At 44.8% G+C, this 18,756-nt stretch overlaps 1 protein-coding gene across 1 annotated transcript in view; it reads right to left on the reverse strand.

The window, feature by feature from the left end:
• Ephb1 (EPH receptor B1) overlaps positions 1–18,756 on the reverse strand; it is a 280,914-nt gene that overhangs the window by 107,507 nt on the left and 154,651 nt on the right. The window contains exon 4 of the mRNA XM_076867077.2: positions 1,390–1,725. Coding sequence (XP_076723192.2) covers positions 1,390–1,725 — 336 coding nt within the window. The remainder of the gene's footprint in view (positions 1–1,389; positions 1,726–18,756) is intronic.

Consider the following 18,756-nt stretch of genomic DNA (forward strand, 5'->3'; position numbering starts at 1 on the left):
TATGAACTCCTACAACACCTTTTTTTTCTTCTCAGTTCTGACAGCTTAAACCTAAGAATCATCTGGCATCAAAGATGCCTGGTATTAAACAGGCAGAACAAGGCTGAGGATGGAGAGGCGAGGAGAGAAGGAGATGGAGTGGGAAAGAGGAGATGCTCAGGGGGAGAGAGAGCACAGAGAGATGTCAGTCTCCTGCTATTCTACTAACAAGCTGTCCTTCTAGAATTCGGTGATTGAGAAAAATCTATAATTCCAAATAAGATCATGGTCTACTGCCTATGACCCCCATTGCCTGCAGATGTGGTGTTCATTCGCCTCTGCAGGTTGCACGGTCACACAGGGGAGAGACTGTTCTTTTCTATCTCCCTTGGTATTCACCGCGGGGGCACAGCATACGCAATGCTTAGGATACACCATCTTGCGGCTCTATAGTTTGAGTCCTGCAAATTCTCCAGTTCATGAGTTTCATGGGAGGAACGAGCGTTTCCAAGTATCTCTGTGTCTGTCACAGTATCTAATCCACAGCGTGGCATAGAGTGGATGCTAAATGATTGCCTCTTAATAATGAATGAGTAAATAAATGAGTGAGTTAGTGCATGGATGGACTGGCTCAATGGATATAAAAAGAAATGGATTGTTGTTGTAAGAGGTGTGAAAAGCAATAAAGAGAAAAGATCAGAAGAGTAAGAGATAAAGAAATAAAGAGAAGAAAATGTGCTCTGAGTTGCGCATGGCACAGAGATGTGCCTGCCATTGGGAGTGATCTATTGCCACCTATCTGAGGTCTCTATAACATTGTAGCATTCATGTGAGCAAGCTAGAAAGGGGAATTCAGTCTTGAATAACAGTTTAATTGAAAAACAACTTATGAAGGCAATATTGCTTTTATCATATGATTTGTGGGAAATGGCTTTCATTAGGTTTTCCATTAAAGCATCATTGGGGTTCTGTTCTCAAGGTCTCGCAATTCTCCCATGCACTCACCCCATTCTTTTGTCTGTCTACCCTCCTGTGCATCTATCAGTGCACACATCTATTAGTCCACCCCTCTGTCCATCTGTCTGCCCATCCCCTATTCATCTCTCCAACAGCATTTAGTGAGTGAGTCCTGGCTAGGTGCAGAGCGCTTGGCTCTTTCTAGCTTGGATATACATCTCTGCTTTGATGCTGGACAGAAGAAAATCCTCTAGTCTCCTGTGCACTCTCAAAGTCCAAACATGACAACTGCCTCCTCCATGGCTGCGATTGCCTGCCACTTGATGCTTTCACCCCTGGGATGAGGCCTGAAGGCAGACTGGCAGAATGGAGATGGCTGCAGCCATGTCCCTACCCAGAGCTGGGTGAAAAGCCAGCCTCAAAGAGAAGGATCACATAGACTCCCAGACTTACCCGCTTGGTTTGTGGTGATGTTGACAGAGACGTGCTGTGGGGGGAAGGGACTCTTGCTGGAGACCCCATTGATGGCCTGGATGTCAAAGGTGTAGGGGGTGTGGGCCCACAGGCTGCTGATGGAGACTCGGCACTGGGTCAGGCCCAGCTGTCTGGGCACAAACTCCACGTTGTCATCGCAGCGGGAACAGCTCCTGCGGTCTGCGCGGCACTTTTTGCAGATGATGTTGTAGGTGACATCATCTCGCCCACCAGTCTCCCTTGGAGGGTGCCACTCCAGAATGATGGATGTCTCATTGACGATGGAGATGACATTGCGGGGACCTGATGGGACACCTGCAGGGAGACAAAGGTGGGCACCGTGAAGCTAGCCACAAGCTTCCTTGTCCAGTATCTCTCTGGTCTGCATCTGGTACCTTCCCACCCTCATCATAAACTCCACCCACTTCCTCAGCCTCACATATCTGTGCTCCAGTTTCATGACATGAAAAAAAAAAAATGGTGGATAGAGATGACAACCTGTTCCAAACTCCCCTGTTGATCATCCCCATTGAAGTTGTCTTTCTTTTAGCCCTATGTGCTAAGAAATGTGAGTTCAACCTTCTTGTTCTTGGACCAAGTCATATCCTCCAGTCAGATTTGGGGTTAATAAAATGTGTGTACATTGGAGGCTTACTGAATCCCTGGTCTTCAGTGGAGTAGAGGTCAAGGGTAGTGGGATATGAGCAGCCCCATCCAAAAGCCCCAACAGATCCTGGAATATTGCACAACACAATTTAAGATCTATGTGGTGTGCACTTTATGGTTGGGATTTTTTTTTTCCTGTAGGACAGATTGCAAGAGCACCTGGACAGATGAATATTCACATGGCACCAACTTTGGTGCATGAAGTCAAGAAGCATTGTTGGACAGAAGAAGAGTCAGACAATCACAATTTTTGACCTCACAACAAAAGAAAAACATAGAAGAGTGTGTTCTGGAACTCTCAGCTATTTTACATGCATTACCTCGTTTACACACCTCAAGAACCATACCAGGAAGATGCAATAATTATCACAATTACTTAGGAAACTAAAGCTTATAGAGAAGACTGGCTCTGATATCTACATCTAGATTTAGATCTACATAAAGATCTAATATGATATAGATCATATGGTCTGTAGGAACTGAAGCCAGCATGAAAGCTCATGTTCTTAACTACACCCCAGCTCTGAACACACTCTCCTTCTCCAAGCCAGTCAGTCTCACTGGGACTCAAGGAGGGCAGCTTCTTCCCTCCAAAACAGCTGTTTATGGCTGTTCCCATCCAGCAGAAGAGGAAATGTCTTGTTGCAAAATTCTGGAAAGCTTTATACTTTGTAGGAGAGCCGGATGTTGCTGAATGAACTGTCACGGCGCTGGGTAGTTTGAGATGAAGTTGGACGACTTCCTGCCAGATCCTAGCCTCAGGTTCCCAAGCATGAGCGCTGGTCTTCTCAATGTCAAATGGATGGAAATGAATCCTGCCCGGAAGCCCCCACCCCTTTCCTAACAGCGGGTCTGCTGGAGCAGCCTCTCCAGATAGTAATGCATTCAGAATTCATGCACGTGACCATCGCCAGCTGAACGAAGACATGTGTAAAGTGATTCATGCTGTAGACAGGAATCAAATGCCAACACGCAAAATGAGGGAATAACAACAAGGTCGAGGGGCACCAGGGAAGGATTCGGTGTTGAATCAGTCAACAGCACCAGCTAGAGCAGAAAGCAAATATTAAATCAGATTCTATTAAAACATGAAAGAAAATCAGTACAGTACTATATAAAGCCCATTAGGCCTGAGCAAGAGCACAGCATTCATACACGCTTGTGACAGGGCAGAATTCATGGAACATTTTTACTGAAGTCTTGCAAACGGTGTGCAAGAATTCCCTACCCATCTGCCCAGGGATAAACATCCATCTCTCTTTAAATCAGCACACAGGTAGTACTGGGAAAGCAGTTGGTATTGTCCCAGGTGGACTCTTACTGGGCCAGGATGGCCTTGCCAAACACTGCACAATTCATTAACATCCATATTGGTCAATGCCTGTCTTGGACACGTCTGTTTGCTTCAGACTGATGACACTCATGCCACAAGCTCCCAGCTGTCAATGACATTGTTGCTTGTCTCACAAAGCAGACAGCCTAGCTTCACCCAAAGGTCACAGTTTCTCATCCTTAGTAAATGTATACTCTTAGTGCCCACTGTATGCTGGGTGTGGGGCAAATCTTTTTAAAAATAATATGTTGCATCCCCGGAGAGGCAAGAGAAAGTGACCATGTCTCTTTCCCATCCTTCCTCCAGGGATCTCCTCTCTCCCCAGAGCTTCAACCTCACCCTCTCCCCTAACTCCAGCTTCTCCTCTTAAACTTGCATAAGTCTTAGTCTGTTCCAGCAATTTACCTGCAGAGGACCCTCAGTGTGCATAGCTGAGAGTCCCAAGTCCAAACACCAATCCCCTCACATCTCTCTACCTCCTACGCTCTCGTCCTTACTCTCCAGCCAGCTTTCTCAGAGAAGAAACTGTCTCTCCTCTCTCCCTGCAGAGCCAACTGGAGCCTGGTCACTTCCCTGCTCCTTCGCCATGACAGCCTTTTTATTTTGGACTTCTAGTTGACAAATCCAGGGAACACAATTCAGTCTTTAATTTTCCTTGACACCTTGTGTCGTCACCAGTGAGGCCCTGGGCGTCACATCTTTTGTCCTCCCCAGGTCATGGACCATCACCACAATCTATCAGCTTCACTGCCTTTTCCTCAAATATTTTCTTTCTTCTATTTCCCCACAGTCTCAGAATTCCAGGCCTCATCCATTTTCCTGCCCTATTGACAAATCCTCCTAGTCAATGCTCTTGCATTTCTGCAATCTCTCAGATCCATTCTCTTCTGCCAGAATGGGAGATTCTAAAATGCACATGAGACCCAAGTGTTCCTATGCTCAAAGTCTTCAGCCTTCCAATTATCTGGGATATTTACCCCCGATCCCTTTCATAACGTTCAACTTCCCTCCGGTCTTGCTGATGTCAATCACATCCTGGGCCCTTGCCCCTTACCCCCATGGCTAATAGGAATATTCTTGAAATTTCCTGCATGAACTAAACTCTCGTCATACCTCTGAGCCTCTGTGCCATGTTCTTCCTTCTTCCTGGGATTCCTTCCCCTCTTTATCTGCTTAATGAACTCTTGCTCACTCTTAGAAATCCAGCACCCATTCCACTAGGAACCTTCTCTCAAGCCCAGCAGGCATGCATTTCTTTTTCTGAGCATTGATAAGATTGATAAAACTATTTCTAGATTCCATCATTACCTTATAAGGGTCTCTATCTCTTCTCTGTATCCTTACTATACCAGCCTTTTGGTAGGTAGAGACAGGTGTCTGGTTTGTCTCTGGTTTGTCCCAAGCCCAGATAGCAGATTACCTGCAGAGGACCCTTGCAATATGGTTTTCTACTTTTCCTCTGTGTGCATGGCTGACAGCCCCATCTGTGTACCCCTTTTCCAGCATGAGACAGAACGCCCTGCTTTTGGCACATAGAGGGGCCTGAGGGAGGCTTTGAAGCAGCAATCGCAGTGAGGACCCACTGCCTGTGATCCTAAGTGGCAAAGGCTTTGGTGAGAAAAAGGTAGCAAGTGAAGAGTGGGTTTGGAGTGTCTGGCCCTGTCCCTGATCTGGAGCAACGGTGGTGATTTGCCCTGATCAGTCTACTCTCTGTCCATTTGCTCCCAACTGACCAGGAACAAAAGAGTGATTCGTGATAAGAATGGAGACTTCCCATGAAGCACTTCCTGGACCCTTCTCATTCTTGGGTGCTTCTCAGAATGAGTGCATCTGTAGGAAATGAATGCAAGTTTATAGAGGAGGCTGTGGTTGCTAAGTCCATAAATAAATAAATCTGAATCCTTTTCAACCAAGGAGCAGGGACAGATGTTAAGAAATTTGCCATCTCTTGAAGAGCCCAACATGTCCTGCTGTGTGTTCGTCCCCTGGCATGCTGTGTTCAGCTCACAGAACAGGGGCCTGTGCATATGGTGGAGATGAGCCAAGTCTGGGCCATAACAATGACTGGGGCCTCATTCATTAGTCATTCATTCATTCATTCATTCATTCATTCATTCATTCCTTGAACAAGTATGTCCTGCGCTCTTCTAGGCTCTTGGGAGGCTCTTGCAAGACTGGCAAGCTTCTGCTCTCATGGAGCTTGTGTTTCTCTTTGGTGAATGGAAACTGACAGGATCGAAGGAAAAAAAACAGAGATAAATGAGAAGATTTCACACAAGAAGAAGTGCTATGAAATAAAATAGTCCTGGGGCTCAGATGGTCTCCTAACAATGCTGAAGTCTGTCCCTTATTCCCACGAGGCCTGCTCCAGGCCTCATGTCTCAGTGGTTAAAACACAATAATGGCCCCAGGTGTCAGTGCTCCAGCATCCTGATGAGATGGGTACATTCCTGCAGGTAGTCTGCCCAGTCTCTGCCTGAATGAAGAGCTGGACCATGCCAGGTTTGGCCTGTGCATAAATCTCCCTAGATGAAGGTTGCTAGAACTACTTTCTATCCAGCTCGGCCTCCCGGGTTTGGGGCCCCACTCTTTGCAGGAAGTATTCACCCAGAATTTGTGCCTCAGAAACATCCCTAGGAAGGAGACAAAAACATTAGAAAGGTGAGCACAGAGGGAAGCCACCAAAAGAGGTAGGAAATTTGCCATCTCTATCAGCAAAAGCCTCTGTGATGGCTGTGGCAGGGCTCAGCACCACAGACTCCTCGTCTGAGCTCCCTGCCTACTTCCTTGTTTTTCTTAATTACACACAGACAGGATTTTTGAAGCCTCTCTGATCTGTTGCCACACTTACTGATAAACACATTCTGTTCAAAGGGCTAGGGAAATTGAGTCTGTGGAAGGGTGGGAAATGTTGAGCAGTGATTTTTAGTTTGGATGAGGAGGGGGCATGGTGGGTGCTGAGTTATGGGAAGGGGTCTCCAATGTCTTCTAGGACGTGCCTGAAGGGTTGGTTCAGCCCACATGGAGCATGGTTGTTATTGGGACTTCAAATAATTAACTAGACTCTTTTTAGAGCCACCGGGCAGTGTATTGCCATCTTGAGGTAGAAACCTTGCTGTTTCTTAATGAGGTCTGGGCCAGATTTTTTGTTTTGTGTTGTGTTAAGAATGGAGACACAGGGTGTGTGGCAGAGAGCCGATGAGTTTATCTGTAGGCATTACGTTAGAAATGAGAGCACTCTAGAGTAACCACAGGGAAAATATGCTGAAGATAGCTAATTCCTTTATCAGCAATCTTAATAAGGACAAGCTCCTATTGTTAGAATTTAGAAACTAATATCAGACTGGTAAAAAGTGCCCAGCAGAGAGGGTTCTATTAACTGTGCCTTGCTACCACCAAGTCTGCCTCCTTAGATAACTCCCCAGGGGGTCTAATGAGGATTACAACAGTCTTAAGGGGGTACTCTCCTGGGACACCCCACATGTTGGCTGGGATTGTGCTCTTATGCATCAGGCCAGATATGGATCCTCTCTGATGAAAGTAACAAAGCTTTCACTTAGAAAAAAAAATGAACATGTATTTAAAGACATATATAATTTTTCAGATTGGGTGATCAATGAGTGAACCCCCTAAATGTTTATGGCAACCAAGTTGACCACCTCTAGAAAGTAAAGTTTGAAGGCTCAATTTCCTCATCTGACAAATGGTAATTCTGAGAATTAAATGAGATAATAAGCCCACATTGTTTAGCTGAAGAATTAAGTAATATCAGCTGTTGTTATTAACACTATTAGTATGTCATTATTAGATTATCTGCAACCTTGAGCCACTCATCTAATTAAGACTGATTTCATTCAGTCAATCCATGAGCACAGAATCTGCTGAGCACTCTAAAAACTATGAAGATGAGGAAGTTATGTTGGGGAACTCAGATGCAAGACCCTATACCTATGGCATACTGGGAATTGTGAACACATATAGTTAAGAATCAAAGTAAATGCTAGAGATACAAGTTATATTATAGATACTGGGGAAAAGATAAGACTAATGTAGATCAACACATTCAGGCATGATATTTGGGGGTTCTAGTTTCAAAGTGGGAGCTATACCTGGGGGAAAACACCTTGGAAACCCCCTGCCCTAATCTATACTCTCTAGGTTACTAAGCCCAAGAAAACATGCCCCAAAAGGGACAGAATCTTACCCTTGAATATGAGGCTGTGTCTCCAGAATGTGTCCAGCTCTTATGACCTCCTGGACTTGTGGCCCCTGTTTCCTGGCCTCCTAAGAGGTTGTCTGACACTGGCATGGTATCTATCTATTCATTGACCTCCCTGACTAAAAGACAAGGAAACACTTTATTCAATCCAATGGAAAATAATGCCCTCTACTATGTCTCTCTTTAGGAAAATTTCTGGGAGAGGTCAGATTAGAACCTAGACATAGCCAAGAAAGAGTCTTGGAATGAGCCAAGAAATGCATTTAATATGCAAAACTCCTGATCAAGAGAGTTCAAAACGTGTAATATCCTCATGGTTAAGAAGAGTCAAGACTGTAGTTTGGAAAAATAACTGCAATCTTCAATGTGGACTGAAGGTTAAGAAATGGCAGAAAGAAAGGCCAGAAAATAATATTAGGGAGAGGGATGATGGGAAAGAGTGTGGTGTGACAGTATGTGAATACATGGGTGGTGTGATCCAGGGGAAATGCTCCAAAATGATGGTTCTACCAGGACATCTCTTTCCTCTTTGCTCACTAAGATACAGTTAGTTAAGTAAACCACATCTGAGTGATTTGAAGCTTTCCTGGAGAAGGTGAAAAGTCTTTAATATTTTACAGGGAAAGAGATAGAATTCAAGGAGCAGATGCAGACATGGAAATGGGGAAATAGAGACCTGAAGAGGTCTTCTGTGGGTGCAAAGCAGGCAAAAAAATCAAACCAGGCAGGTTTTCTTACATTTTCCTTAAAGACAACATACAGGAAGAAAAGCAGGATGGTTTGGAAGTTAAAATGAGTCAGGAGAGGAAATGTTTGCAGACCTGTAGTAGAATTATCAAATAAACATGAATTGAGCTTCCTGCTTAGTTTCATTTTTTCCTTTGATAATTGTTTATTTGCAAACAATGCCAAAACAAGACCTTTCTTTATTCTTTCTAGCGCCATTTATAAGATGGCACACCCCAGCCTGAGGTCAGCTGTCTTTTTCTCCCTCCTCTCACATGATATTTGGGAGTTCTTCCTCTTCCGCCTTTACCTTACCAAGTGCAAAATTCCTGGGAGAGGTCAGACTAGAACCTAGAATAGTAAAGTTTTAGAGGAAAGCGTGTGATATACTGCAAAGGTTTGGTTCAGGACCTTGGAGAGAGACATGAGTCTGCATGCTTCCCCATCCCCTTCACTGAGGTTTCCTTGGTGGTAATGGGGGGGCTTCTAAAGATGCTATGCCAGACTCCATAATGACACCACAATAACAGGAGTTAGGAGCAGAAGGGGGGGTCAGGTTTTGTCATGGGTAGGGTGGGACTCCTGTGGCCATAACAGCAAATGGGAAAAAAGTCATCAGGGACCTGGTGGAAAACGGTGGCATCAGAATGAGGAGATGGGTGAGTCATTAAGAGAATGCCAAAAACATCCTTCTCTCAACATTAGAAGTTTGGAAGGATCCAAGTGTGGTGACGGACACCTGTCATCTCAGCAATTCTGGAGGCTGCCAGGAGGATCACGAGTTCTAAGACAGCCCCAGCAAATTAGAAAGGCCCTAGGCAACTTAGTGAGACCCTGTCTCAAAATAAAATATAAAAAGGACTGGGGATGTGGCTCAGTGGTTAAGCAGCCTTGGGTTCAATCTCTAGTGAAAATAAAAGAGAAGAAGTTTGGAGGAGATTGAGGTCTTTGGGGAGAAGAAAACAGATCAAGGACTATCTGTAATTTGTGAGTGTTGAGCAGCAGACATGTGAACACCATTTTGCTTAATATGAAGGATGTGTGTCTGGAGCGCTGACGTATTCCTTACAGTCAGGGAGTCATGCTGGGGTCCAGGGGTAGCAGGGGCTGAAAGGCTGATTGATGACTGTCCTTTTGCAAGCTCAGGCATCTTTTGAGGTTTCTTTATTTTTTCTCAAAGTGTAGGATGTTTCCTAGGGTAAGAAGGAGAGGGCACTGAAACCTGGGGAAATCGTATTGACTTACTTTTCCTGGAAGCCATGTGAGCATGATCTTCCTCGGGACACTTTTATGTATTTTGGAGTCACCTGAAGGTGAACCCCAGGAGCAACTCACCAGATATGGGAGGGGAGGCACACATGTGCAGATTCAGAAGAAACCAAGTCAAATCCCAGGCTTTGGCATAACCTCACTAGGCCTCAGCATGTTTGCTGGTAAAACTGGGATGGCAATAATTATAATTGGCAGGAGCATTATAAAGGGCTAACAGTTGGGCAATGTACATAAAGGGTTACAACGGTGCCTGCCAAATGACTTATCTAATAGTGTCTGTGCATCTAATTCATTATTATATCAAATACAATGATACAGGCAAAATGCTTGCCATCATGGAGCTTGTATTCTATTGGAAGAGTCAGGTGATGCTTCATTGAGCAGAAAAATTTATGTTGTAAGTAGTGACTAGATTCTGAGGATAAATAGAGCAGGAGAAGGGAGATGGGTGATGGTGGGTTGGGGTGGGGAGGCGAACTCTCTTGGAGAAAAGGCCATTGGACCTGAATGTGGTAAGTCGGGAACCAAGTTAATATCTAAAGGGAATGTCCCCAGACCAAGGGCCAGCCTATTCAAAGGTTCTGAGGAGGAAATGCAGTCAGCTTACTTGGAGGACAATGAAGGGTATAGTGTGGCTGCAAGACAGTGATCAAAAGGGAGAGAAAAAGAAATAGATTAGAGAGGAGTGGAGTAGGCAGAATATATAGGTCCTGGGCACAGGCTGAGGGGATTTTACTCTCAGTAAGATTTTACTGTAAGGAGGTCTCCGAGCAGAGGAATGACATGTTCAGACTTTTTAAGTACCACTTTGGCTGCCTTGTGAGGACAGGATATGAGAGGATAAAAACAGAAGCAGACAGACCATTAGGAGGCCACAGAAGTCACCTTAGTGACAGGCAACAGCATTCTGAGCCAGGGAGGCAGCAGTGGGGAGGAGAAAAGGCAGGTTCTGAATAATTTTAAAACATTTTAAAAATATTTAAAATGTCTTTTTACAGACATTACATAACTTGTTTTTGTCTGCACAATTCTGTGCATCTTACTATTCCCATTTTAATGATGAGAAAATTGAGGACCAGAGAGGCAAAGTGGCTTGTCTGTCACTGAGTGATTGATTAGCCAAAGGTCTGCACACTGATGTGCACACCTGGCATCAACAGACCTCACCTCCTAGTGGGCTGAAGCAAGGACTCCTTGCCAGGTGTGGTGGCATAGGCCTGTAATCCCAGTGACTTAGGAGGCTGAAGGCAGGAGGACTGAGAATTAGAAGCAAGCCTCAGCAACTTAGTGAGGCCCTGAACAACTCAGCAAGACCTTGTCTCAAAACAAAATATACAAAAGGGCTGGGGATGTGGCTTAGTGGTTAAGTGCCCCTGGGTCCAGTCATATTGGTACCAAAGAAAAAGGACTTATGTACCATCAGTAGCTCCTCATGGACATGACCCTGACCCGGTGCCCTCATTAGGTCATTTCCCTGGAGATTTCTGTAGGAGCATCTGAAACAACAGAAGATGACCTTGGTTTCCATTTCAATAGAGTTCTGAATGCAATTATGAATTTTCTCTTAATAATAAACCCTTCATGCAAAGTACAGTGCTAGGCAATGTTTTGTTTATTACTTAATAAAACCAGTAGTCCCAACATCCTGGAAGGGTGGACTCAGTTTACATATGAGGAAAGACAAATAAACCTGGGTCAAATCATGTGGCTGGCAAATGGCATAAGCAAGACTTGAGTGCAGGTTTGGTCCCTAACAGTGTAAGGCACAGGTGAGACACAAAAGCAGCCAGGTGGGCTGGGCAGGGGGTGGGGCTCATGGGTAGACAGGAAGCTCCCACCTCAGCCTGAACCACCTCAGTCTGCTTCTTGCAGAAACAGAACAGCCGCGGCTGCAGGACGGGGCTGAGCAAGTCTGCACGTGTGGCTCATTAGGGTCTTGGAAACGCTGGGCCTCGCTCAGGCAATTCCCCTAATCATAACAGTTAGTAATAAGGAGAAATGATTAGTCAAAACAAGGAGGGACCCTGCTGAGAGGGATTTGGGGAGCCTCAAAGAGCCCAGCGTTATGCATTTCACCAAATATGAATGTTTACAGAAAGAACTCCTTGCTTCTCCTTCGTCAATGGATCTAATTGTCTGGGAGAGAGGAAGTGGATCCCACTTTCTGGGAAAAGAGGCAGCCCCTCTCTCTGGGCTGAGCCTAAGTCTGAGAGTCCAGGGTTCCTGGGATTCTGAAGAAGCCCTTGTAGGAAGGGTGAGGCCCCGCAGACTGGAGGCGGCATGGTTCAGTAGGAGTGTGCTATGGGCCCCTCTGTGGTCACTGCCTACATGGGGGATGGATACCCAGTTAATCTCTTACTTGTGGCCCAAGAGGAGAGGCAAGTTTTAATACAAAGCACCCTGCCCTGCAGAGATGCCCTGGGGACACTCAAAGTCAAGGACAGCCATAGGTCATGTGATCTCAAAAAAAAACGTGGCCTACAAGTCCCTCTTCTAGCCTTGGTACAGAACCTCCCAGAATAATGTAAAGGCACTGGACTCAGAAAACAGGGGCTAACTGCCGTCCCTGCCACAGTGTGATTCCATGGGTCACTTACTGTAGTCATTCACAGATTCTTGAGTGACCAACCTGTCCAAGAGCTGTGCTGTGCAGGTGAGGCTGTGGACAAGATCCCTGCTGTCCATCCTGAGGAGCTCAAAATCTGCAGGACGGTGGCACTTGTACAACATCCACAGAGGCCATGGATTGACAAGGCTGGTAAAGGTCAAGCCTGTGAGCCTGGAGAGGGCTAGGCAGTGTGCTTAGGGACTTGGAAGGGACACTGTCCTCTTCATACTCGTGTGGAAGTCAGTGGAAGAACATTGAGCCTTAGTGTGCTCTACATGTACAAAGGAGTGCCTGGTGTGGTTATGCAGGAATTCCTGTCCTCCTTTCATCTTCTAGAAGGGAAATCGTGACTCTGTGCACACTTGTACAATGAGTAAAAGAAAGACATTGGGCAGAAGGCTTGAGCATCAGGCCCTGAAGCAGGGAGAACATGAGGCCTGCAGCAGACCTCCTATACAGGACCTCCCAAGCCTCTAGGTAGGGGCCCTTTTCATGACCCAGTCAAGTGTCAGAGGGAGTTTCTCCATAGCAATGTCTGCTGCAAAATCATTGTCCTAGGCCACAGACCACTAGGGCAGGCTCCAAGGTGTTTTCTTAAGAAAGAAGAATTCTAAGTCTATCTAAATCTTCTTGAAGTCAAAGGACTCTGGAACACATTTCTATCTTTGGGATAATGTAAGGCTAGACCTTCCTGGGGCATGACATTCACAGAACTCCTTGTTCTGGCCTGCATTATTTCTAACTGATGCATTCAGGACTTGAAATGCCCCAAGCCACTCGTTTGATTTAGCATGTTCTGATGTAGTCCAGAGCTTGGTGATTCTCTCTTAGGCAGGTGCCAATAGGAAGACTGAGATCAGGACAGGAATCCAAAGCCAGGACAATGATGTTCTGCATCTTGAGATCTGGTTGGTGGTCCCTGGGCCAAGACATGCCAGGGATGAAGGTCACACAAATAAGGACATCCTTGAAGGTGGAAAAGAAACTACGCTCTCTCAGAATCTCAGGAGTGTAGGAGCTGTCTGGTCCCACCGGGCACATAGTTTACTGTGAACTCTCAGATGCTAGACACTTTCCCAAGTTTCTTTTAAAAGAAGACAACAATCTGGATCAGACTGAACAAGTCCTCACTGCATGTATGGACTGAGGGTTTGACAGTGGGTGGGAATGAGGCCTTCAAGCGACTGCATGACCAGGAATCCTATCTCCTTGCCATCCTCTGAGAGAAAGTGGTGCCCATGGAGAAGTCCTGTATCTCACAGTTCCTCAGAAATGACCAAGAGTTTCCTCCCTGAACCACAGATATATATTTTTTTTTAAGTTGTCATAATTCTATTCATCTTTTTAAAGAGACTGTAGATCAGAATGGCATCCAGACCACAGCTGGAAAGGGAATATGAGTCGAATAGTCACGAGTCATGCATTCCATTTTTGGGGGGGGGGGGGGCAAAAAGAATCTTCCAGGCCCTCTCATGCAGTTCTACAAGAAACATATCCTGCCTCTCTCCAGGTACAGAGAAGACACCCCAGTTTCAAAGACAACAATTCAAGGTCAAGGGAACAAAAGAGAAACCAAAAAGGGTTGTAGCCTTTCAGGGAGTTATGGGTCGCCCAGGGTCAAGTTCTGATTCTGACATGCTAATTCTTAAAATGGAAGGAAACCTTGAAAGTTAGCGTGTTCAGGTGGCAAAAGCCAGCCTCTATCAGACTCCTCCAGAGGAGGGAAGCTCATGACTCCCACTATTATAGTCTCATTCATCAGCAAGCACAAGCTATATGAAAAGAAAAGATAACAACCCAAAAGCATCTATTCACAATAACCACAAAACCCAAAATACACCTAGGATCAAACCTCATAAGACCTGTGTAATAAAGGTCTGAAGACAACTATAAAAGTCTTACTAGAGGGCAAAGAGAAGACGTAGATTTCATGTGCCTAGATGGAGAGACTCAACATCTCAATGTTGTAAAGAAGACAGTCCTCTCCAAAATAATCCAGATGTTGAATTCAATCCCAATCCCAATTTAACAGGATTGCTTAATGATACATGCCCAACTTGTTCTAAGGCTTGTCCTGAAGGAAACAAGTGCTTAATAATAGAGTTTTTTTTGGAGATGGATAATATACAGAGATGTGGCTTACCAGTCATTGAGATATAAAGTTACCATCTTTAGAAGCAGTTAGATCTGGTGTCAGGACAGACCAAAAAAAAAAAAAAAAATCAATGGGAGAGAAGAAAGACAAATATGCACGGGCATTTAGTCTCTAAAAGAAGCATCTTACTAAAATGTGGACAGTTCGGGTGGAGGTGAGAACATGCTATTTTTAATCAGATAAACAAGAATAACAATTTTTGCAAAAATAAATTTCTGATAGAGGAAAGAATTAAATATACATACTGTACAGAGAATTAAAAGAAATTATGAGAGTATTTTTATACCCTAGATTGGGAAGGACATACATAAAACCCTGACAAAAAGTAATGACACAAAGCCCTAAAACCAGAAGGAAATCAACAGCCAGGTTTGAGTCCAATGGTTAAAAAACTTCATATTAACAACAACAAAAAAGTACCCATAAGTAGAATTAAATGGAGGCCTGCAGGGCAGAATATCAGATATAATTAATGGGCATCTAGAAGTCTCCTAAAAATAACAAAAGGGCAAGGGTTATACACAGTCAATTCTTAGAAGAAAAAAATAAATTGGTCAACAAGCATATTAAGAATACACAGTTATAATCAGAGAGATACTAATCAAATGATTAGGAGGTCAGTGAAATTGGCAGAGGTTGAAAGTCTTGAGGACATCCAGTCAGGAGCCAGAGTAGAGAGAAGCAAAATATGTACTGCTGGTGGGGGTGTAAAGTGGCCGAGTCATTGGGAAAGCACTCTGGTCATTTTAACGGGCTTCAAGAGTAGGCAGCTGGTAATCCAGCAATTCTATTTCCAGGTAAGCCTATATGCCCCAAGCATTTCTGTGGCAGTATTATTGTTTTTATTAATGAAACCCTGGAATCAGTTTGAATGCCCACCCACGGGGGACTGCACAACTCAGCAGAGACTGCCGTGCCACGTTCCTGATCCAATCAGCTGTTGGGTACCAGGGTCTCCTCTGGAGAGGGCTGTGCCTCTCTGAGGTGTTGATGCTTCGCCGCCTGTCAGGCATGGGCATGGCTAACTTCACAGAGCTGTTCTGCATGCAGGACCTGTCCCTGGGCATGGGCACAAAGCCTGACCTTCACGAACAGAGCAAGGAATTCTCACCTGGTGCTCTTCTGGCATGCAGACAGCATCCTCTTTGTGGGGACCAAGTGGCTCTCGATGGCTCTGCTCACTGAGGGCTAGCAAGGCTTGGTGGTGATCATGACTTCCCACTGACCACTGACCCCCAGTTCCCCTCAGCCACCTACCCACTCTCTGTGCACATAAAAGCCAACCTGCATCAAGCTTCATCTTACTATACAGCTGCCATGTGGGTCACTGTAATCCACAGCATTGAAAATGCTTTTCTGGCCACCTCCAAGGTGAGCAGAGCCTATAGGTGACCCAGAAGATCTTCTCTGAAGGCCCCATTGGGCATCTCTTGCAAGTCTAAACTCACAGCACACTATTACGTCCATCTCCTAGAGCTGCCACTCTTTAGAATGAGCAGGGAGGACAGAGTGACCTTTGTGTTCGATTGGCCTCTGGTTCTGTACCCTTCAGCCTCTATGAGACAAGCCACCCTTCCTGATGTGGCTTCTGCACTGGACCACTGGCTACTGAATGGAGAGGAACTGGTCTCTGGCACTGCCTAGAGGGAATCCCGGGCCTTTTGCAGTTGAATCCTGGTCCTTCAGATTTCAGCCTCTCCTTTTTCTTCAAAGTCAGCCAATTGTTGGGGCATGTCCACACTTTCTAGATTACATGTGGCACAAGACAAGGAAGCTATCGTTTTGTAGCGATTCATTTTATTTATTTTGTGTCTGGTTGTCTGAGCAGCTTTCCACATAATTATCTAGAAGGTACCAACTCCAAGCCAGACACCTGAAAACTATTATAACATGAAATGGGGTGTGTGCTTCATGTTCGGACTTTCCAGTATATAAGTAATCAATGATGACTTTGAAGAGAAAGTGATGGAGTCAGAATTTAGCCAATCTTGTGGGACTCTCCAGGAGCACTTTAATCTAAAATGTCCCTCCACATTTATTATTTTCTTATTTTGGATCACATAATTTAGAACACATGATTGCCTCTTAAACAATATTCATAACAAAATAAAGATAACAATTGATCAAGACTTAGCAGACGTCTAACGCTGACTTAGGTAGTTTAATGTATTTCACAATAGGCACAAACGATATCTTCTTTTTTCTTGGAAAAGAAACAGAGATTTGGAGAGGTTAAGTAACTCAGCAAGAGAGGTCTGAAGTGGAAAGTCAAGCCTGGTCTGAATCGTATCAACAGAAGAACTCTTACCACTTGACCATGTTGGGCACCTGGTGTGTTAGGTCACAGAGGGAGTTAAAAAAAAAATCTGCAGATTGGCACATCAAAGAACTTCCAGTCCAGTGGCCATGGCAGAGCCGTGTGCCTGAATGGCTCTAACCAACACAGAACACTCAGCATGGGCCGAGCAAAACATCCTCCTCCCTGGAGCCATTGCTGGAGACCACGCATGACCAGTCATGTTGGGAAAGGATTCCAAATCCATGGGGTGGACAGCTTTGTTCTGATGCTCAAAATGGAGAAAAGAGTAGAAGAGATATATTTTTGCCTCCATCTTTTCCCACTTCTTGAACTTCACAATTAAATTAGTGCTCTGTGAGCTTCAAAGAAAGAATGACAAGGACCACCATGCATTGTCTAAGTCAGGCTAGCTGACATCATTTCTTTTTCCCAAACTGTATTAGCCTGCAGAGAAAAGGCACATAGAAAGTAGGCCTAAATTTTCAGAGGGGTAACTGAAAAAAAAAAGTACACAAATACTTGGTACTTTTATAATTGAAAAATGTTAATTAACTGATAATGCTCCTACTTGGATTTTAGCTGCTTTGGAAATAACATGAGAGTAGGAATAATACTGATAATAGTGACTAAAGTGTTTGCTTTTATGAAATGTTTCACATGCCTAACACCATCTTAAGTAGCATTATTGCACTTAATTCCCATGACAATGAGGTGAGACAAACAGGGGAATTATCCCCATTTTTTGGATGAAAAAACGAGGCACTTGTCCCACATAGCTGGCAAGTGGCAGAGCAGGGCTTGAACATGAACAGGTCTCCAGAGTCCCAAGTTTTAATAATAACACTAACACTGCTCATTTGAGATGATAAAAATCGTAGTACGCTCTCTACATGAAAGAGTATGGAGCCTGAATCAATGGAGCAGAATTTCCGAAGTCATGTTTGTAAGCGTGCAAGAGAGGAGACCCGGAAGGGCAGCATTTCTGATGGGACAAACTGAAACACTGGCTGTTTAGTGGCTGGCAGATCCTGTGGTGTCAGAGGCTGCAGCCAAAGTAAACACTCGGCAGTGTCCCAATCACAGGGGAAAAGCCATCATCTTTCCACTAAGCTCTGTGCTGAAGTGAGGATCACAGGTTTCATCCTGGTTGCCCTATTTGGAGAGTTTTAATGATCAATATGAGAAACTCAGAAAGGCTAGCCAGATTGTCTGGGGAGGGCATAGTTCAGGAAATCATGTGCTTTAGGGGTAGATTGTTTAGCTTAAAGGGGATAGTTCAGGAAGGATGAGAAAGTTGTCCTTAAAGACTGTCACCACTGGCCTGCTGAACATGGGTCCTCAATGGCCAACCAATGACCAGGAGAGCACAGAGTACCCATGCAAAGTCCAGAAAATCTCTTCCACAATAATGGGTGGTGGTTCCTAGGGATGGCATGGAGCCATCCTGCAAAATATGAGATGCCTGTCATCACAAATACTCAGAAAAATAAAAGTGGAATGATAACCTGCCAGGGTTGTAGAAAAGAGAAGGCTGACATGGTAGGGGAGCTTGGGTGGCAGGGCTTATGGGGCTCTCTGAATGTTAACAGTCTGTGATTCCAAATGCTCCCACGACAAAATGCTGAAACAGAAAGTCTATGTGTGTGCCTGGCTATTAGCTTAAAACTTAGAACTATATGATTTCTCATAAAGGTTATACCCCTTGAGTCAAACAACTGTGAAAAGAATTTGTAGATTACAGAAGTGTGAAAGCACATTTACACAAGCCATGCTGACCCTTCTTGAAGCAGCAGTGACAGTTATAAATAGCTTTCAGCTTGCAGCCATGCTACCTCCATTCTGCATCCAGGTGTATAAGCCATCTACCCGGTCGGCCCAGGGTGTGAGTCCAAATGCAGGTACTTGGTGAAATGGCTTGCCCTAACTCTTGTTGATCTATGACCTTTGTCAAGAGTTAGGGCAAGCCTCAAAGAAAATGCAGACTACCCCCCTGCCAAAAAAAGAAAAATACAAATGAGTCAGATGTGGTGGTGCATGCCTATAATCCCAGCAGCTCAAGAGGATAAGG

This window comes from Callospermophilus lateralis, chromosome 10 (assembly GCF_048772815.1).
Source record: "Callospermophilus lateralis isolate mCalLat2 chromosome 10, mCalLat2.hap1, whole genome shotgun sequence".
Classification (NCBI taxonomy): Eukaryota; Metazoa; Chordata; class Mammalia; order Rodentia; family Sciuridae; genus Callospermophilus; species Callospermophilus lateralis.